Raw genomic sequence first — 16,567 nt, 5'->3', positions numbered from 1 at the left:
CAGTGTTCTAATGGTACAATGTGTTTGCTCATTGCCTCAGAAGGCTAATGGATGATTAGAAAACCCTTGTACAATCATGTTAGCACAGCTGAAAACAGTTGAGCTCTTTAGAGAAGCTATAAAACTGACCTTCCTTTGAGCAGATTGAGTTTCTGGAGCATCACATTTGTGGGGTCGATTAAATGCTCAAAATGGCCAGAAAAATGTCTCGACTCTATTTTCTATTCATTTTACAACTTATGGTGGTAAATAAAAGTGTGACTTTTCATGGAAAACACAAAATTGTCTGGGTGACCCCAAACTTTTGAACGGTAGTGTACTCTCTTCTTTATAAAGCTGAATGATCAGGTTCTCCTGTTCCGCCTGAGACTTTTATTTTGAAAAGATACAGAGAGGAACTGGAGTTAGTGGCTCCAGCTTCACTTCTCTCTGTGTTCAGCATGTTATCAGTTTATTAGTAGAAGTTTACAATGGCAGTGCAGCGCCGAGGCAACGTGAGAACCGCAGACACGAGTAACATTGAGAAAAAAATTAAAAGGTAACACATTTGCATCATTCAGTCCATCTGCTCTGCTGCACCTGTGTGCAGTTTGGGTTCAGTTCTAAATGGCTGCCTGCACACTGGGTATCCTACTAGTGCAGTGCATCATGGTGCCTGTCATATGTATAACAAATTGTTAAATACTGCAAGGATTTTAAATGCTCTACAGCTCTCTGACAGGTGTGTGTGTGTGTGTGTGTGAGAGAGAGAGAGAGAGAGAGAGAGTGTATGTGTGATCAGTAGCTAAGTATATTGGACTGATTGGCTTTTATTTCTCTCCCACACTCTTGTAAGAACTGTTATGATTGGCTTTTGTTCTCTGTTAGAGTGTGAGAGAGAGCAAAAGCCAATCATAACAGTTGTTTTCTTTTAGGTTATAGCAAACTTTATCTGTTATGCTCTAAAATTTAATCAATTTTATTTTTAATTGTAATTAATTTTGCGTTTTTTTTAAAGATTATTTTATTACATCTCAACCAGTGTTGCCAGATACTGCTGACGTTTTCCAGTCCAAAATATGTTCAAAACCTGCCAAAATGCACTTGAAACCGCCCAATCTGGCAACACTGATCTCAACTGGTAGGTATGAGCGTAAAGTTCTTTGTGTTTTTGAATTGAATTTAATTGAATTGGAGCCTTGCTGGAACCCACTTATAGCCCATCTAGTTTAGCCAATCTACTGCCCACCTATTACCCATGTGGGCTCCAACAACAAAGCCCACTTATTGCTCATGCTTAATTTAGCCCATTTAATGCCCACCCATTGCCCATGTGGGGCCCAACAACAAAGCCCACTCGAAGCCCACCTAGCCCAAATGAGGCCCATGTGGGCCCCAACTGTGTGTTTGCAGGGCTGTGTGTAGTTCTTATCTAGTGTTTACTCTGTTTATATTGTCTGAGTGTTTAGTCTGTCTTGTTTTATCTAGTGTTTATACTGTTTACTTATACTGTTTATATTGTTTGTCCGAGTGTTTAGTCTATGTCTAGTTCCTATCTAGAGTGTTTATACTGTTTATATTGTTTTTTTTTCAATTATTCTATTTTTATTTATTGCATTGCCTGTTTGCACCATGGGTCAGAGAGGACTGAAATTTCATCTGTGCTGTATGTCGAGCATGTATAGCATATTTGACAAAGTTGACTTGACTTGACTATTGTGGTATGTTTTTGGGACAGGGTGATTGCACAGAGACAGGCTTCATCATACAGAGGATACACTGCTGTCCTGCTGGCCCTCCTGGGCACCTGTGCACTACTGACCTGGCTCTGGTCAATCTGGACTACTGACATCACAGACACGATGGTCTCCAGAGGGGAAATACTCACACAGCCAAGAGTGTTCAAGGTCCAGTGCTCTGAAGATTATCGAAAATACAAGCACTTCCCAGGTATTATGACGTGTTTATTTTAAATACATGCATCAAGTTTATTTTATTTATTTATTTATTTACATTTGCTTTATTGCACAATTGAGTTCAAGTCCTTTTTTTTAACACATCTGATCAAATTTTATCAGAGTCTTAGGAAGTATGGCCCTTTTCCACTACCCTTTTTCAGCTCACTTCAGCCCGACACGGCTCGCGTTTCGACTACCTCAGAGCAGCACGACTCAGCTCGCTTCAGCCCTGCTTAGCACCCAAAACTCGCACGGTTTTGGAGTGGGGCTGAAGCGAGCCAAACCGAGCCGAGTGGGGCTAGGGGTGTGAGGAGACACTCCCCTGTGCACTGATTGGTGAGGAGGAGTGTCCTCACATGCCCACACACGCCCCGCGAGCACGCTGGGATCTGTAAACCCGGAAGAAGAAGAATTACGAATTACGAGAATTTCTGAAGCCTTATGTGCCTTGCCTCATCTATACGCTCTTGCCAGTACCTGTTGGCATTTTCGGTGACAACAAGCCACAGCACCAAGACCAGCAACACTGACGACTCCATGTCCTCCATGTTTATTGTTTACTATCCGGGTCGTGAGACTACCGCTTAAAAGGTCACTGATGTCACTGTTTGCGCCGCCTAACGACATCACGTGACGTCCACCCACTTTCGCTAACTCCACCCAATGTGTCCACCCACTTCCAGCCAGCACGGTTCAGCGCAGTTGTAGTCGAAATGCAACTCCAACAGCCCCACTCAGCTCGACTCAGCCCAACTCAGCACGGCACGGCTCAGCCCAACTCAGCCGCGTTGGTAGTGGAAAAGCGGCAGTAGAGGGTCCAGGACTCTGCTTTTACATCTCCGATGTGTCTCTTTTCCAGTTTTTTGATGTCCGTTGGTATGTTTTTCTCTTGTAAATATGCACGAAGAATATCTAATGAAGTTTCGGTAGCCTTTCGGGTGTTCAATGTGTCTTTCTCTTTCCCGGCGAACAAAGAAATGCTTCTGCGCATGCGCAGCAGAAAAATTCCTCATTGAACATTTGCATCCGCTCTGACGTGTGATGTCATGTCTTGACAACCGTGCAATATCATTAACTATATTCAATGCTCATTCTCCATTGGGTAGAGTGATGTAATACATGTAGGATAAGCGATATGCTAACAGTATTGCATGCTATCAAGTCAAAAGAATGAAACCTGCTAGAAGGGAACAGAATACACATGTTATTTACCAGCTGGGAGGTCCGTATCGTGAAATACCGTGACCGAGGTCTTGAAAGTACTGACTGAGGCCCTCTGGGCCGAGGTCAGTATTCAAGGCCAAGGTCACAGTATTTCACCATACGGACCGACCTTAAGCTGGTAAATAATATTTACTTTTTTCTTTACCAAATTCTAACAGAAAACGAGAGCGCCTGAAAGGGAAAACCGAGCTGAGGCGAGCCGCCATTTTGAATCCTCATTCACGGCTGTAATGCAAATTGCTTCCTCCTCAGTATACAAGTGCACTTCCATGGCAGGAAAAAAACTACATTTTGCCGCCTATGTAGTCCCCCATTTATACAAAATTGAGTCATTCAGTATTCAGCCATGTTTTTGCTTGGCGTTAGCAACAGTTACAGGTTTTTAGCTTTCTCCAAATGTTTTCTTTTATTTTTTTCTTCCTCAGGGTAGTAAAACTCACTTTCGCTGTGAACACTTTTGTTCTCACTATCCATGATGTAAAATTAATGCTATTCTCCTGAGAAATGCTGGCAAAAATTTACAAGATTTTTGATAATCTTATAAATAAATCTTATAAAAGAGATAAATGTTGACAAATTGCTACTATGTTTGTTGTTGTGAATGAGCGAGTCTCCAGAGGTCCGTAACCAGGGTCAGTAACTGGGGTCCGTACCATAGGATACGGACCCGCTTGCCAGCCAATCAGAGCGCAGGATTTGATGAAAACCGCACCGCGAAAAAAATAAATGTGTTTTTTTTTTTTGCGGTCCAAATCCTGCGCTCTGATTGGCTGGCGAGCGGGTCTGTATCCTATGGTACCGACCCCAGTTACTGACCCTGGTTACGGACCTCTGGAGACTCGCTTGTTCACAACAACAAACATGGTAGCATTTTTTGTCAACATTTATCTTTTTTTTATAAGCTTTATTTATAAGATTATCAAAAATCTTATAAATTTTTGCCAGCATTTCTCAGGAGAACAGCATTAATTTTACAGCATGGATAGCGATAACGACAGTGTTCACAGTGAAAGCGAGTTTTACTACCCTGAGGAAGAAGAAATAAAAGAAAACATTTCAGGAGAAAGCTAAAAACCTGTAATTTGCTAACACCGAGCTGAATCCTGAATGACTCAGTTTTGTATAAATAGAGGACTACATAGGTGGCAAAATGTAGTTTTGTGTTTTTTTTTTGTTTGTTTGTTTGTTTGTTTGTTTGTTTTTTGTTTGTTTGTTTCCTGCCATGGAAGTGCACTTGTATACTGAGGAGGAATCAATTTGCATTACAGCTGTGAATGAGGATTCAAAATGACGGCTCGGCTCGGTTTTCCCTTTCAGGCGCTCTCGTTTTCTGTTAGAATTTGGTAAAGAAAAAAGAAATTATTTACCAGCTTAAGGTCGGTCCGTATGGTGAAATACCGTGACCTCGGCCTTGAATACTGACCTCGGCCCAGAGGGTCTCGCTCAGTACTTTCAAGACCTCGGTCATGGTATTTCACGATACGGACCTCCCAGCTGGTAAATAACATATATTTATTCCATCGAAAAAGCATCCTGTGTGTATAATAATTCCCAATATTTCACTCCGATTACATCACTCCCAGTGTTTTCCCGCTGACTAGATGTGCATTGTCAAAATGGCGGACTGGTTCAAAATTAAAATTGATTGATTAAGTTGCCTTTTTTTTTTTTTTTGGTGCACGTGTCCGTATAATATAAAGAACGTTACATGGTGGCACGAAGATATGAAGTTTATCTTCTCACCTTGAAAAATATATGCTCGTTCACTTCATTCACTTGTGAAATATACATTCACCACTTGAAGATAAACTTTGCGCCACTGTGTAATATCCTCTATGTCTCAGAATTATTCTTATATTCTTAAAAGTACAGTTAGGTCCATAAATGTTTGGACAGAGACAACATTTTTCTAATTTTGGTTCTGTACATTACCGCAATGAATTTTGAACAAAACAATTCAGATGCAGTTGAAGTTCAGACTTTCAGCTTTAATTCAGTGGGTTGAACAAAATGATTGCATAAAAATGTGAGGAACTAAAGCAATTTTTAAACACAATCCCTTCATTTCAGGGGCTCAAAAGTAATTGGACAAATTAAATAATTGTAAATAAAATGTTCATTTCTAATACTTGGTTGAAAACCCTTTGTTGGCAATGACTGCCTGAAGTCTTGAACTCATGGACATCACCAGACGCTGTGTTTCCTCCTTTTTAATGCTCTGCCAGGCCTTTACTGCAGCGGTTTTCAGTTGCTGTCTGTTTGTGGGCCTTTCTGTCTGAAGTTTAGTCTTTAACAAGTGAAATGCATGCTCAATTGGGTTGAGATCAGGTGACTGACTTGGCCATTCAAGAATATTCCACTTCTTCTTTGCTTTAATAAACTCCTGGGTTGCTTTGGCTTTATGTTTTGGGTCATTGTCCATCTGTATTATGAAACGCCGACCAATCAGTTTGGCTGGATTTGAGCACACAGTATGTCTCTGAATACCTCAGAATTCATCCGGCTGCTTCTGTCCTGTGTCACATCAATAAGCACTAGTGACCCAGTGCCACTGGCAGCCATGCATGCCCAAGCCATCACACTGCCTCCACCGTGTTTTACAGATTATGTGGTATGCTTTGGATCATGAGCTGTACCACGCCTTCGCCATACTTTTTTCTTTCCATCATTCTGGTAGAGGTTGAGCTTGGTTTCATCTGTCCAAAGAATGTTCTTCCAGAACTGTGCTGGCTTTTTTAGATGTTTTTTAGCAAAGTCCAATCTAGCCTTTTTATTGTTGAGGCTTATGAGTGGCTTGCACCGTGCAGTGAACCCTCTGTATTTACTTTCATGCAGTCTTCTCTTTATGGTAGATTTGGATATTGATACGCCTGCCTCCTGGAGAGTGTTGTTCACTTGGTTGGCTGTTGTGAAGGGGTTTCTCTTCACCATGGAAATTATTCTGTGATCATCTACTTCTGTGGGCGTCCAGGTCTTTTTGCATTGATGAGTTCACCAGTTCTTTCTTTCTTTCTTTCTTTCTTTCTTTCTTTCTTTCTTTCTTTCTTTCTTTCTTTCTTTCTTTCTTTCTTTCTTTCTTTCTTTCTTTCTTTCTTTCTTTCTTTCTTTCTTTCTTTCTTTCTTTCTTTCTTTCTTTCTTTCTTTCTTTCTTTCTTTCTTTCTTTCTTTCTTTCTTTCTTTCTTTCTTTCTTTCTTTCTTTCTTTCTTTCTTTCTTTCTTTCTTTCTTTCTTTCTTTCTTTCTTTCTTTCTTTCTTTCTTTCTTTCTTTCTTTCTTTCTTTCTTTCTTTCTTTCTTTCTTTCTTTCTTTCTTTCTTTCTTTCTTTCTTTCTTTCTTTCTTTCTTTCTTTCTTTCTTTCTTTCTTTCTTTCTTTCTTTCTTTCTTTCTTTCTTTCTTTCTTTCTTTCTTTCTTTTTCTCTTCTTCTCTCTCTTCTCTCTCTCTCTCTCTCTCTCTCAGGATGTACCAAACTGTAGATTTTGCCACTCCTAATATTGTAGCAATTTCTCGGATGGGTTTTTTCTCTTTTCGCAGCTTAAGGATGGCTTGTTTCACCTGCATGGAGAGCTCCTTTGACCGCATGTTTTCTTCACAGCAAAATCTTCCAAATGCAAGCACCACAAATCAACTCCAGGCCTTTTATCTGCTTAATTGAGAGTGACATAACGAAGGAATTTCCCACACGTGCCCATGAAATGGCCTTTGAGTCAATTGTCCAATTACTTTTGGTCCCTTTAAAAACAGGGTGGCACATGTTAAAGAGCTGAGACTCCTAAACCCTTCACCCAATTTTAATGTGGATACCCTCAAATGAAAGCTGAAAGTCTGGACTTTATGTCCATTATATAACTATAACTTGAATGTTTCAGTAAACAGGTAAAAAAACAAAATTTGTGTCAGTGTCCAAATATATATGGACCTAACTGTATATTAACACAGATGAAAATCTTGGCCAAAAGCTAAGAGCAAAAATGTGTTATACAAGTTCTCAGAGCAGCTATAGAGGAGTAAATTTTATGACCGTTGTTATAAATCAAGAATAAAAAACCCCCCCAAAAACCCACGTTTATATGAACAAGTAGAAGTGCACAAGTATGCTTGAAGCAAGACATTTTCGCAACAGTGTTGAATTCTGTGTTAATAATAATAAGCAAATCTGCATTTGATAAGCTACAAGCTCAACAATAACAGACTAAATGCCACTTCTCTAGAAGGTGCGTACTTCCTCCATATTTACTTTAAGAGGTGTGTTCAGGGTTTAGTTGGTTTAAGTGATCACATCTATTTGTTCTCTTTTCAAACAAAGGTTCCACCAAATCCAAACCCTATAGCTGAGCTTGTGTAAGGGGAAATAAAAACAAAAAAAAAACAACAAAAAAAACCCCTCTAAGACAGTCTAGTTTGGTTTCACCTCATGAGGAAGGATAAGAAACTGTTTATACAGATAGTGGAGGTGATTAAAGAAAACTCCAATCTGTTAAACATTAAATATATTTCTACAATAGATATATTTACATGAAATATATTTCTACAATAGATTGTTATATTCTAATAGCATATATGAGGCAAAATAATTAGGGCTCTTTTTTAACGGGCCCTGATTTGTTACAAGTATGAATAGGTGGGCCTTAAAGTAGAAAAGGTTGAGAACCCCTGGTTTACAGAAAATGGTGCATAAAACAAAAAACATTGAGCTTAGTTTAGTTAATTGAATTCACCACTTTTACACAGAATACAAAAAAAAAAAAGATAACTAATTACAAACAAATGAAATGTGGCAGGGGAAAGGAACAGGACTTGCATCCTAATTGCTACCTAACCCCTACATGTGAGAGCATGGTAATTTAAAGAATACACTATAAAGATTACACTATAATAATAGTAAACAGAAAAATCTGTGCTGATATGAATTAAGGTATAATGATATGAGTGAACGACAGATCTGTGGGTGGAAATGCCTTGTTGATAAGAGAGCTCAGAGGGGAATGGCCAGAATGGTTCAGAAGGATATAATGACTCGTATAATCACTCTTTATAACCATGGTGATCAGAAAAGCATCTCTGTATGCACAAAACGCCAAACCTTGAGGTGGATGAGCTCTAACAGCAGAAGACCCCATTGGTACAGGGCCCAATTACCTCTCTGATATGTTGCAGCGGCCTAACCCAATCAGATCTACCAGATCGCAACAGAAAAATTTACTATTAAAACCAGTTGTTAAAACAAAGTGTGGTGAAGCAGCTTTTAGCTACTATGCAGTACAGCTATGGAACCAATTGCCAGAGGACATTAAAAATGCTCCTGCTGTTGGCAGCTTCAAATCTAGGTTAAAGACCAAGCTGTTTTCAGATGCTTTCTGTTAAATAATTAATATTTTTACATTTTTTATAATCTTTACTTTCTCTGCATGTTTTAAATTTACTTTAACTTTATTCTATTTTATTCTGCTAGTTTTTTTTTCCCCCTTTCTCTTTCTTTTTCTCCTTTTTCTTTTTGGCATTTTAATATTTTATTTCTACTGTTTAATTCTTATTTTCTTTTAATTCTTTTAATTCTTTTAATTAATTATTTTAGAATAAAGATGAAAATTATTTTATGTAATTTTATTTCTCTATTGTTTACTGTTTTTGTTTTTACTTCTGTAAAGCACATTGAACTGCCATTGTGTATGAAATGTGCTATATAAATAAACTTGCCTTGCCTTGCCTTGGGTTCCGCTCGTGTTAGCCAAGAACAAGAATCTGAGGCGATCATGGGCACAGGCTTACCGAAGCAGAAATGTGTGTTTTATATTTACAATGTACGTTAGGGTGCATCAGTTGCCCCCTAAAAATGAAAAGTTCCTCCGATCATGATGCATTTTTGTTTTTATGTTCCTTTTGGTAAGAAAACACACTGGGTGAAATATTTCGACAAAATTCAAAAGTTTAATGGTGGCACCAGGAGCTCAAAGTTATGGAAAAAGCTGCTATTTTATGACTTTTTTATGACAATTTCGATCACTTTTCATGAAACATTATGGCACCTTATAGAGTATACCAAATATCTTAGATACACATTTTTAGTACATATTCTAAATATATCATCAAGCACAGTTTGAGTTTTAGCTGCTCATTGAATCATTGTTCAACTACTTTTAAACGATAAAAAATGTATTATGAATCACATTAATGCTTCTCAATCCCTTGCAAAGGTTCTTAACATGATCTCTGGGTCACAAGGAATCAATAAATGGAGTCCAACATTGTGATTCAAACCTTACACGAAAACATAAAATAAGCGTTTTTTTGGCAAAAAATGAACCTCATGGTGCCACCATTAGACTTTTGAATATGGTCAAAACATTTTACAGGATGTCTTTATTGGTGAAAAGGAACACCCAAACAAAAATGCATCAGATTTTATGAAAGTGAGGGCAACTGATGCACCCTAATGTACGTACTACCTCGTGCTGTTTTACTCGTGAGATAAAATGAACAGAACATTCCAATATGGCAGGTCTGGAAAAAAAGAAATGAGTCGGATAGTTTGCCTTTAATTTGATTACCGATTAAACCTGTGAATAACGGCACAAATGTGTGCCTCTGTGCTGCAGGGTTCCACTGCTCTTTACACTTTAACACACTTCTGGAACACTCCGAAATGCCTGCCTGTTTAAGAGTGCTGTTAATCCTGAACTACTTCTCGTAATTGCTTTTTAATCCCAGGCCTCAGTGTACTCATAAGTGATTTCTATTAATTTCTTGCCACTGAAGACTAAAAATGTTCCTCTGAGTGGCTTTACACACACAAACCGACCCAGATCTGCTAATAATGATCATTCCACAGATTTATTCACTTCTCTGACCACGCATGCAAATTAGATTTGTCCAGATTGCATTTCCTGAGGTAATCGAGTGCTCCCATGTCAATGTGAGAGAGCAGATACGTTGAGACGCACAATCATGATCAGCAACTGGAGAGCAGCAATGGAGAGAAAGAAGGAGCTTAGTTTATTTCTCTGGCAGGAGAACACAGGGAAGCATTTGAAGTTGTAATAGATATACAGTAGTCATGTGAAAAAATAAGTACATCCCATGACAGTGTGGGAAATGAGGAATTTTAAGCAGACTGTCACAGGACAGACAAGTCTGAAATGTTGTCTCTGTCCATCCAAATTTCAGTCTGTCTGAATGACGGGCCAAAGGACCAGAACAATGTAGCTGGCAGTCCAGGGTCCGTGGTCCGCCTTAGGGTCCCGGAAGCTGAAGGGCTTTAGTTGTCTGGAGATGGCTTCTCAGCTATTTCCAGGCACATTTTTGTGATCTTCAAAGGCCAAATTACACTCAACATTAGTTGCTAATTACACTATAAATTTGAATATAATTTCCAAGAAAATGTCAGAAGATTCAAGAAAAACATAAAGTTCTACCCAAGAAAACAGTAGCACACACAGGTCAGTTCCATGTCTAGAAAAAAGTATGGAGGACAAGGATGTTCCAGTTGGTTACAACCTACTGGTACTCATATATAGGTACTATAATAACACTCAGGAAACCTGGTGTCAACAATGACTATTTTATACTATGTTTATAATAAGTCTATAAGAAATTTAGTAATTAACAATACAACTATTCTTACATAATGGAGTTAAAAATTTGAGTGCGAGATTCCAAGTAACTTTGTAACAAAATGACTCAAAACTAGACATCATTTGGCATTCAGACTAAAATCTGCTGCACTAGAACTTAGAAAATAGAAGAAAACGCTGCAAAAGAGAAACAAATTGAAACCAAAAGCGTGAAAATGATCATCATGCCGTTACCATGGGAATGGTCTTTTATGAATGCATAAGTGGGCTCTCAGCGCTCCGACTCCAGTGTGACTGAGTAAGGTGGCAAGTTTTATGTTTCATCTAATTTAGCTACAGTTGTGGTCAGAAGTTTACATACAGTGACATGAATGTCATCTTGGATATGAATGTCATGGCAATATTTGGGCTTTCAGTAATTTCTTTGAACTGTTTTTGTTTCTGTGACAATGATTGTATAGCTTACAGCTTTAATTTAAAAAAACACTAGAATTTGGTGCACAAGTCTTAATTTTCTTTGGGTTTTCTGAAATCAACACAGGGTCAATATTATATATACGCTCACTTAGATTATTAATTCAGAGGTGCTGAAACTTCAAAAATGTCTCTTATCTTGCCGAGGTCTCTTAACTTCCTGTTAGTGATCATGATTGACTACAGCTGGTAGCTTCTTTGTGCCTTCATAAAAAGGGTTTGTTTACAGCACTCAGTGGATTGACCAACACACAGCAAAATTGGAAAGTCCAAGGAGCTCAGTGCAGATCTGAAAAAGAGGATCGCAGATATGCACAACTCTGGAATGTCTCTTGGAGCCATTTCTAAACAATTGCAAATTCCAAGATCAGTTCAAACAGTTGTATCCAAGTTATTGTGAGGTGTAGTCACTTTGCCAAGCCACTTTGCTTCAAGAAAACCCAAACTGTCACCCTCAGCTGAAAGGAAATTGGTTTGGATAGTTAGGAACAACCTGAGAACCACCATGGCACAGCCCTGCCATGAACTGGAAGCTGATGGATCACTGTGTCTACAGTTCAGATCACCATGGACTAAGAGGCTGCTATCCAAGAAATAACCCCCTGCTCTTACAGTGGCATTGTACAGCTTGACAGCAACAGGAAATCATTCCTACCTGTTGCTGTCAAGCTGTACAATGCCACTGTATAACTGTGGTACACTTCTTACCATGTATCCTTAACTCAGGTACAATATATGTATATAGGAATCATTGTATATAAAATTACTTTATTTTGCTTTTACTTAAATTATTGAACTTTTTTTTTATTTATTCTTTTTTAAAGACTTTTTTATCTTCTATTTTTAGACTTGTTTACTTCTTCCTTGATTCAGGAGCTTGGTTGCAAATTTGAATTTCCCTCCGGGGATTAATAAAGTGATTCTGATTAAAATAAGCCCTGACTTCAACCCTATTGAAAATATATGGACCATGCTTATAAGTCGAGTCCATGCCAAGAAAAAAAAAAATTTTAATTGAACTCTACCAATTCTACCATGAAGAGTTATGAAATATCCAACCAGAATTCTGCCAGAAGCTTGTTCATGGTAAACAAAAAATGTTTGGTCAAGGTGAATCTTGCGAAGAGACATTTTACCCAAATATTAGGTGTGCTGTATGTATATTTTTGACCCTGTATGTATAATTTTGACCCTGTGTTCATTTCAGAAAACCCAAAGAAAATTAAAACTTGTGCACCAAAGTCTAGTGGTATTTTTTTTTTTTTTTTTAAATTAAAGGTATGTATGTATGTATGTATGTATGTATGTATAAGAAATTACTGAAAGCCCAAATATTGCTATGACATTCATGACCACAACTGTATCCAGTAACTTCTGACCACAACTGTAATTTAAAAAATATATTATTTGGCAGTGGGCACACAGGAAAGTGTAAAGTATAAATTTTGTCAATGTTTATCGTGCTTGTATGATGATAACTTGAGAAGATATTTATCTAAATCCATGACTTACTCATTTTAAATCTGCCGAGCTTCACCAGAGAAGCTCTCGACCCCAGAGGGTTAAAACACGATGGGAAAAACACTTCGTAGTCTATTTTCTTTGAACGTTAGTGGTATACCTACCCAACTGATAACAGCGTTACATTGTGTCAGGCCACAATGCACTCCTACTTGCTGATGAGAGGTGACTTGTCATTCATCGAGAGCATCTGCGATCGGCCAATCACAGGCCGTGTTACGACATAATGTATTCACCCAGTGTAACATTTGGAAGAAAATTAGAAGTAGATTAGACCCATATCTTTACAATTTTTCATGGGCCATCCGGTTTCATGCTTTTGAAATACAGACAGACAAATGCGAATATTAATGTCCGCCGGTCTGGCCCTATTTCCTACACTGCTGTGGAAATTGTTGACTTTTCTCAACGTATTTAAACAAACAAACATGTCACTCTCTTTGATACAGTGTCTACAGGTAAAGGTGATATACTTCAACAAACAACGCATCAAATTGACATTTTGTAGGCACTTTCATAACTTAATTTAAATTGAAAACATATCAGTCAAAAAAAAAAGTAAATATACCCTTAAATTTATCACACTTTCCAGTCCATAAAATGAAAATCGGGTGTTCCAGATTAGGTGCCATTGATGAGAACCTCCTGCAGGTGGAACCGGTCTTGTTTAAACCTGATATCTAGGGTCTGGTGTTCCCTTTGCAGTTGAAGTGTGTGGTGTCATTGTGCCAAGATCTAAAGAGCTCTCAAAGCACCTCAGAAAAAGGTTGTGGATACCTATGAATCTGGCAAGGGATTTAAAAAGACCTCTAAATTATTAGAAATAAATCATTCCACTGTCAGGAAAATCACCTTCAAGTGGTGTAGATTTCAAACAACTGCCAATTTGTCTAGGACTGGCAGCACATTCAGCCCCAGAGCAGACTGTTTGATGCTAAAAGAAGTCTCCAAGAACCCCAAACTTTCATCACTGGCTCTATAGGTTACTCTTGCAATTGTTGGTATGAAGGTGCAAACGTCTACAATCAGAAAGAGATTGGACAAATTTGACCTGCATGCCAGGAAAAAGCCTTTGCTGTCCAAAAGCAACATTAAAGCAAGACTACAGCTTGCCAATGAACATGAAAGCAAAGACCAGGCCTTTTGGAATAATGTGTTCTGGACAGACAAATCAAAGGTAGAGTTGTTTGGCCACAGTAAGAGTCCACATATGTTGCAGACCAAAGATGGTGTTTCAGGAGAACCACCTCATACCAACTGTGAAGCATGGTGGCGGAACTGTTATGGTTTATGGTCGCTTCACTGCCTCAGTCTGTGAAGATTCTCAGTCATCCAGGTCATAGTGAACTGTGACCTGGACCCTCGAGGCCGTTCGCCCCCAGTGACCCACACCAACAGGATGGTTCAACGACACCTTAGGATTGCTTTTCATCCATGAGAGGATAAATACCTGATACTCCCTATTAGTCAGACAGAACTGAAGAAGCCTTTCGGATGAGAGGTGAAACATTTTCAAGAATCTTTAATAAGTCCAGTTGCTCTCTTTTACCACTCAGTTCACGGCCTCAGACACCGAGACACTTGTATTTATTGATTCAACTCTGAATTCTGAATCATATCAAAGAGTGTTTTGAAGATAATGTGAGGTCATCTGTTCAGAAGTTGAACCAGAGGTGGATCTTTCAACAAGATAATGATCCTAAGTACATGAGCAAACCCACCAAGGAATGGCTCAGAAAGAAGAAATGGAGGGTTAATGGAATGGCCTCGTCAAAGCCCAGATTTGAACCCCATTGAAATGGTTTGGGGGCAGCATGGTGGTGTAGTGGTTAGCACTGTCGCCTTACAGCAAGAAGGTTCTGGGTTTGAGCCCAGCGGCCGACGAGAACCTTTCTGTGTGGAGTTTGCATGTTCTCCCCATGTCTGCGTGGGTTTCCTTCAGGTGCTCCGGTTTCCTCCACAGTCCAAAGACATGCAGGTTAGGCCATTTATTAAAAAATGTTCTGTTTCCGGTCCACCGGCCGGGTGAGTGCCGTTTGTGTGGTTGAAATAATTTTTTTTTTAACGCCGGTTTTTCGACATTTTTTTTCAGGTTCGTAAATCTAAAATCGAACTTGACATTTACACACTCCCAGGGCTTTCCACTAAGGCTCGTACTAGCCAGCCATGACAAATAAGTAACCGGGGGGGGGAGTAGTAAACACAAAATAAACTCCTGTGCACGCAGTTCCCAGAGTTAAATGTATTTTCCACAGACCATTTATTTATTCACTTGACTCAAATACAAAGTAAAATGGCAGTAAATCATCTTTCTTTTCTTGCGTATTGCATCATGAGGCGTTCCTGGCTTGTAAATCTCTTATTTTCGGTGCATGACACATTCACGCAACTGAGCATGCTATGAATTAACAACGACAACGGTCTGCAGTGGGGCTACACAATTAAACACTCAGCGAACATTTCTCCATTTGTGTATGAAAATACACTCCAGCGACTCAGTTTGGTTTCATTTACAACCAACGGTGTCTTTTGATGCCAGCACGTAATTGAACGAGAGAAGACTGGTTTACCGGAGACAAAATAAGCGTCATCTCTGCTTCTGTTCCCTCCCCGACACACTACTGCCTCCACTGAGTGCGCGCGCACTCTGAACTGAATCAGCTCTGCGCATGCGCCGTGCGGCACAAAAAAAATGGCAGCCACCATGAAGGAAGGAGATCCGGAGTTTTAAATTTTGCTTAAGTGTGAAATCGCAAAATGGTATTCTAGCGAACAACAAAATAATAAAGATTCAGAAAAACAAATTATTCGGTGATCATTTTAATAGTGTAATTTCATCCGAACTAGGCCTAACGGTCGATTTAGAACTACAGAAAGCCCGTGTGTCGGACATTTTAAGTACCTTTTGTAAAAGTTTTGCAAATGTTGCAGTCAGCATTTAAAATGCTAACTTAGTTTTTGTACAAGTTTCAGTTGATTAAACTGTCATATTTTATTAAATGTGTCTGCTTTTGTAATAAAGTACTGAAAGAAAAAGCAAACACAGCATTGCGATTTCTTATCTATATATATATTTTATATATATATCCCTCCCGACTGAATTTTTTTGCTCACCCAGTGGACAGGAAACGGATTTTTTTAAAGGATGGCCTTAGGTTAATTGGTGGCTCTAAATTGACCGTAGGTGTGAATGGTTGTTTGTCTCTATCACTACGTTCACACTGCAAGGCTTAATGCTCAATTCCGATTTTTTTGTGAAATCCGATTTTTTTGTGAGGTCGTTCACATTAACAAATATATGCGACTTGTATGTGATCCTCAGTATGAACGAAAAGTGACCTAAAAGTGTTCCGCATGCGCATTGCAGGATACGACGACGTCACACGCAGTGAGCATGGCCAGTGTTTACGGAAGTAACCTAAAGTTTCCTGTGTATGACAGTAGCCAGCATGGAGTACCTGGCGATGATGCAGTTGTTGTGACAGAGCCAGAATATGCACAATAGCCTGATGTTAAGGAGGAGGTTGAGAAGGAAGAGGGCAAGGGTTTTGGCTCAGGTGTTCTGCGGGGTAGTGACTGCAACCTCCGTTCAAAGGAACGTGTGGGTGCAGAGTCGCATTAATGTCATGCGCCATGTTGTTGTAACTTTTTTTTGAGAGACCCGCCGCCTACTTCAGCGCAGTATAGTGACGTTTGTGGCTTGTTGATGACGTGTAAGTCGGATGAATGCGACCTGGCGGTTCAGACTGAAGTCGCATATGAAAAGATCGGATAGGAATCGGAATTAGGACCACATATCCAAACGGCCTGGGTCGGATTTGAAAAAATCAGATCTGTGTCGTT

The 16,567-nt window shown here is 39.1% G+C and overlaps 1 protein-coding gene across 1 annotated transcript in view; it reads left to right on the top strand.

The window, feature by feature from the left end:
- The first annotated feature begins 406 nt into the window (after nt 1-406).
- Nucleotides 407-16,567, top strand: part of uts2r2 (urotensin-2 receptor 2) — a 47,468-nt gene continuing 31,307 nt past the window's right edge. The window contains exons 1-2 of the mRNA XM_060939890.1: nt 407-538; nt 1,718-1,929. Of these exons, the coding sequence (XP_060795873.1) occupies nt 471-538; nt 1,718-1,929 (280 nt within the window). The 5' untranslated portion in view covers nt 407-470. The remainder of the gene's footprint in view (nt 539-1,717; nt 1,930-16,567) is intronic.

This window comes from Neoarius graeffei, chromosome 14, assembly GCF_027579695.1.
Source record: "Neoarius graeffei isolate fNeoGra1 chromosome 14, fNeoGra1.pri, whole genome shotgun sequence".
NCBI lineage: Eukaryota > Metazoa > Chordata > Actinopteri > Siluriformes > Ariidae > Neoarius > Neoarius graeffei.
The sequence above is the reverse complement of the archived record's forward strand: the minus strand, read 5'-3'. Positions and strand labels throughout refer to the sequence as shown.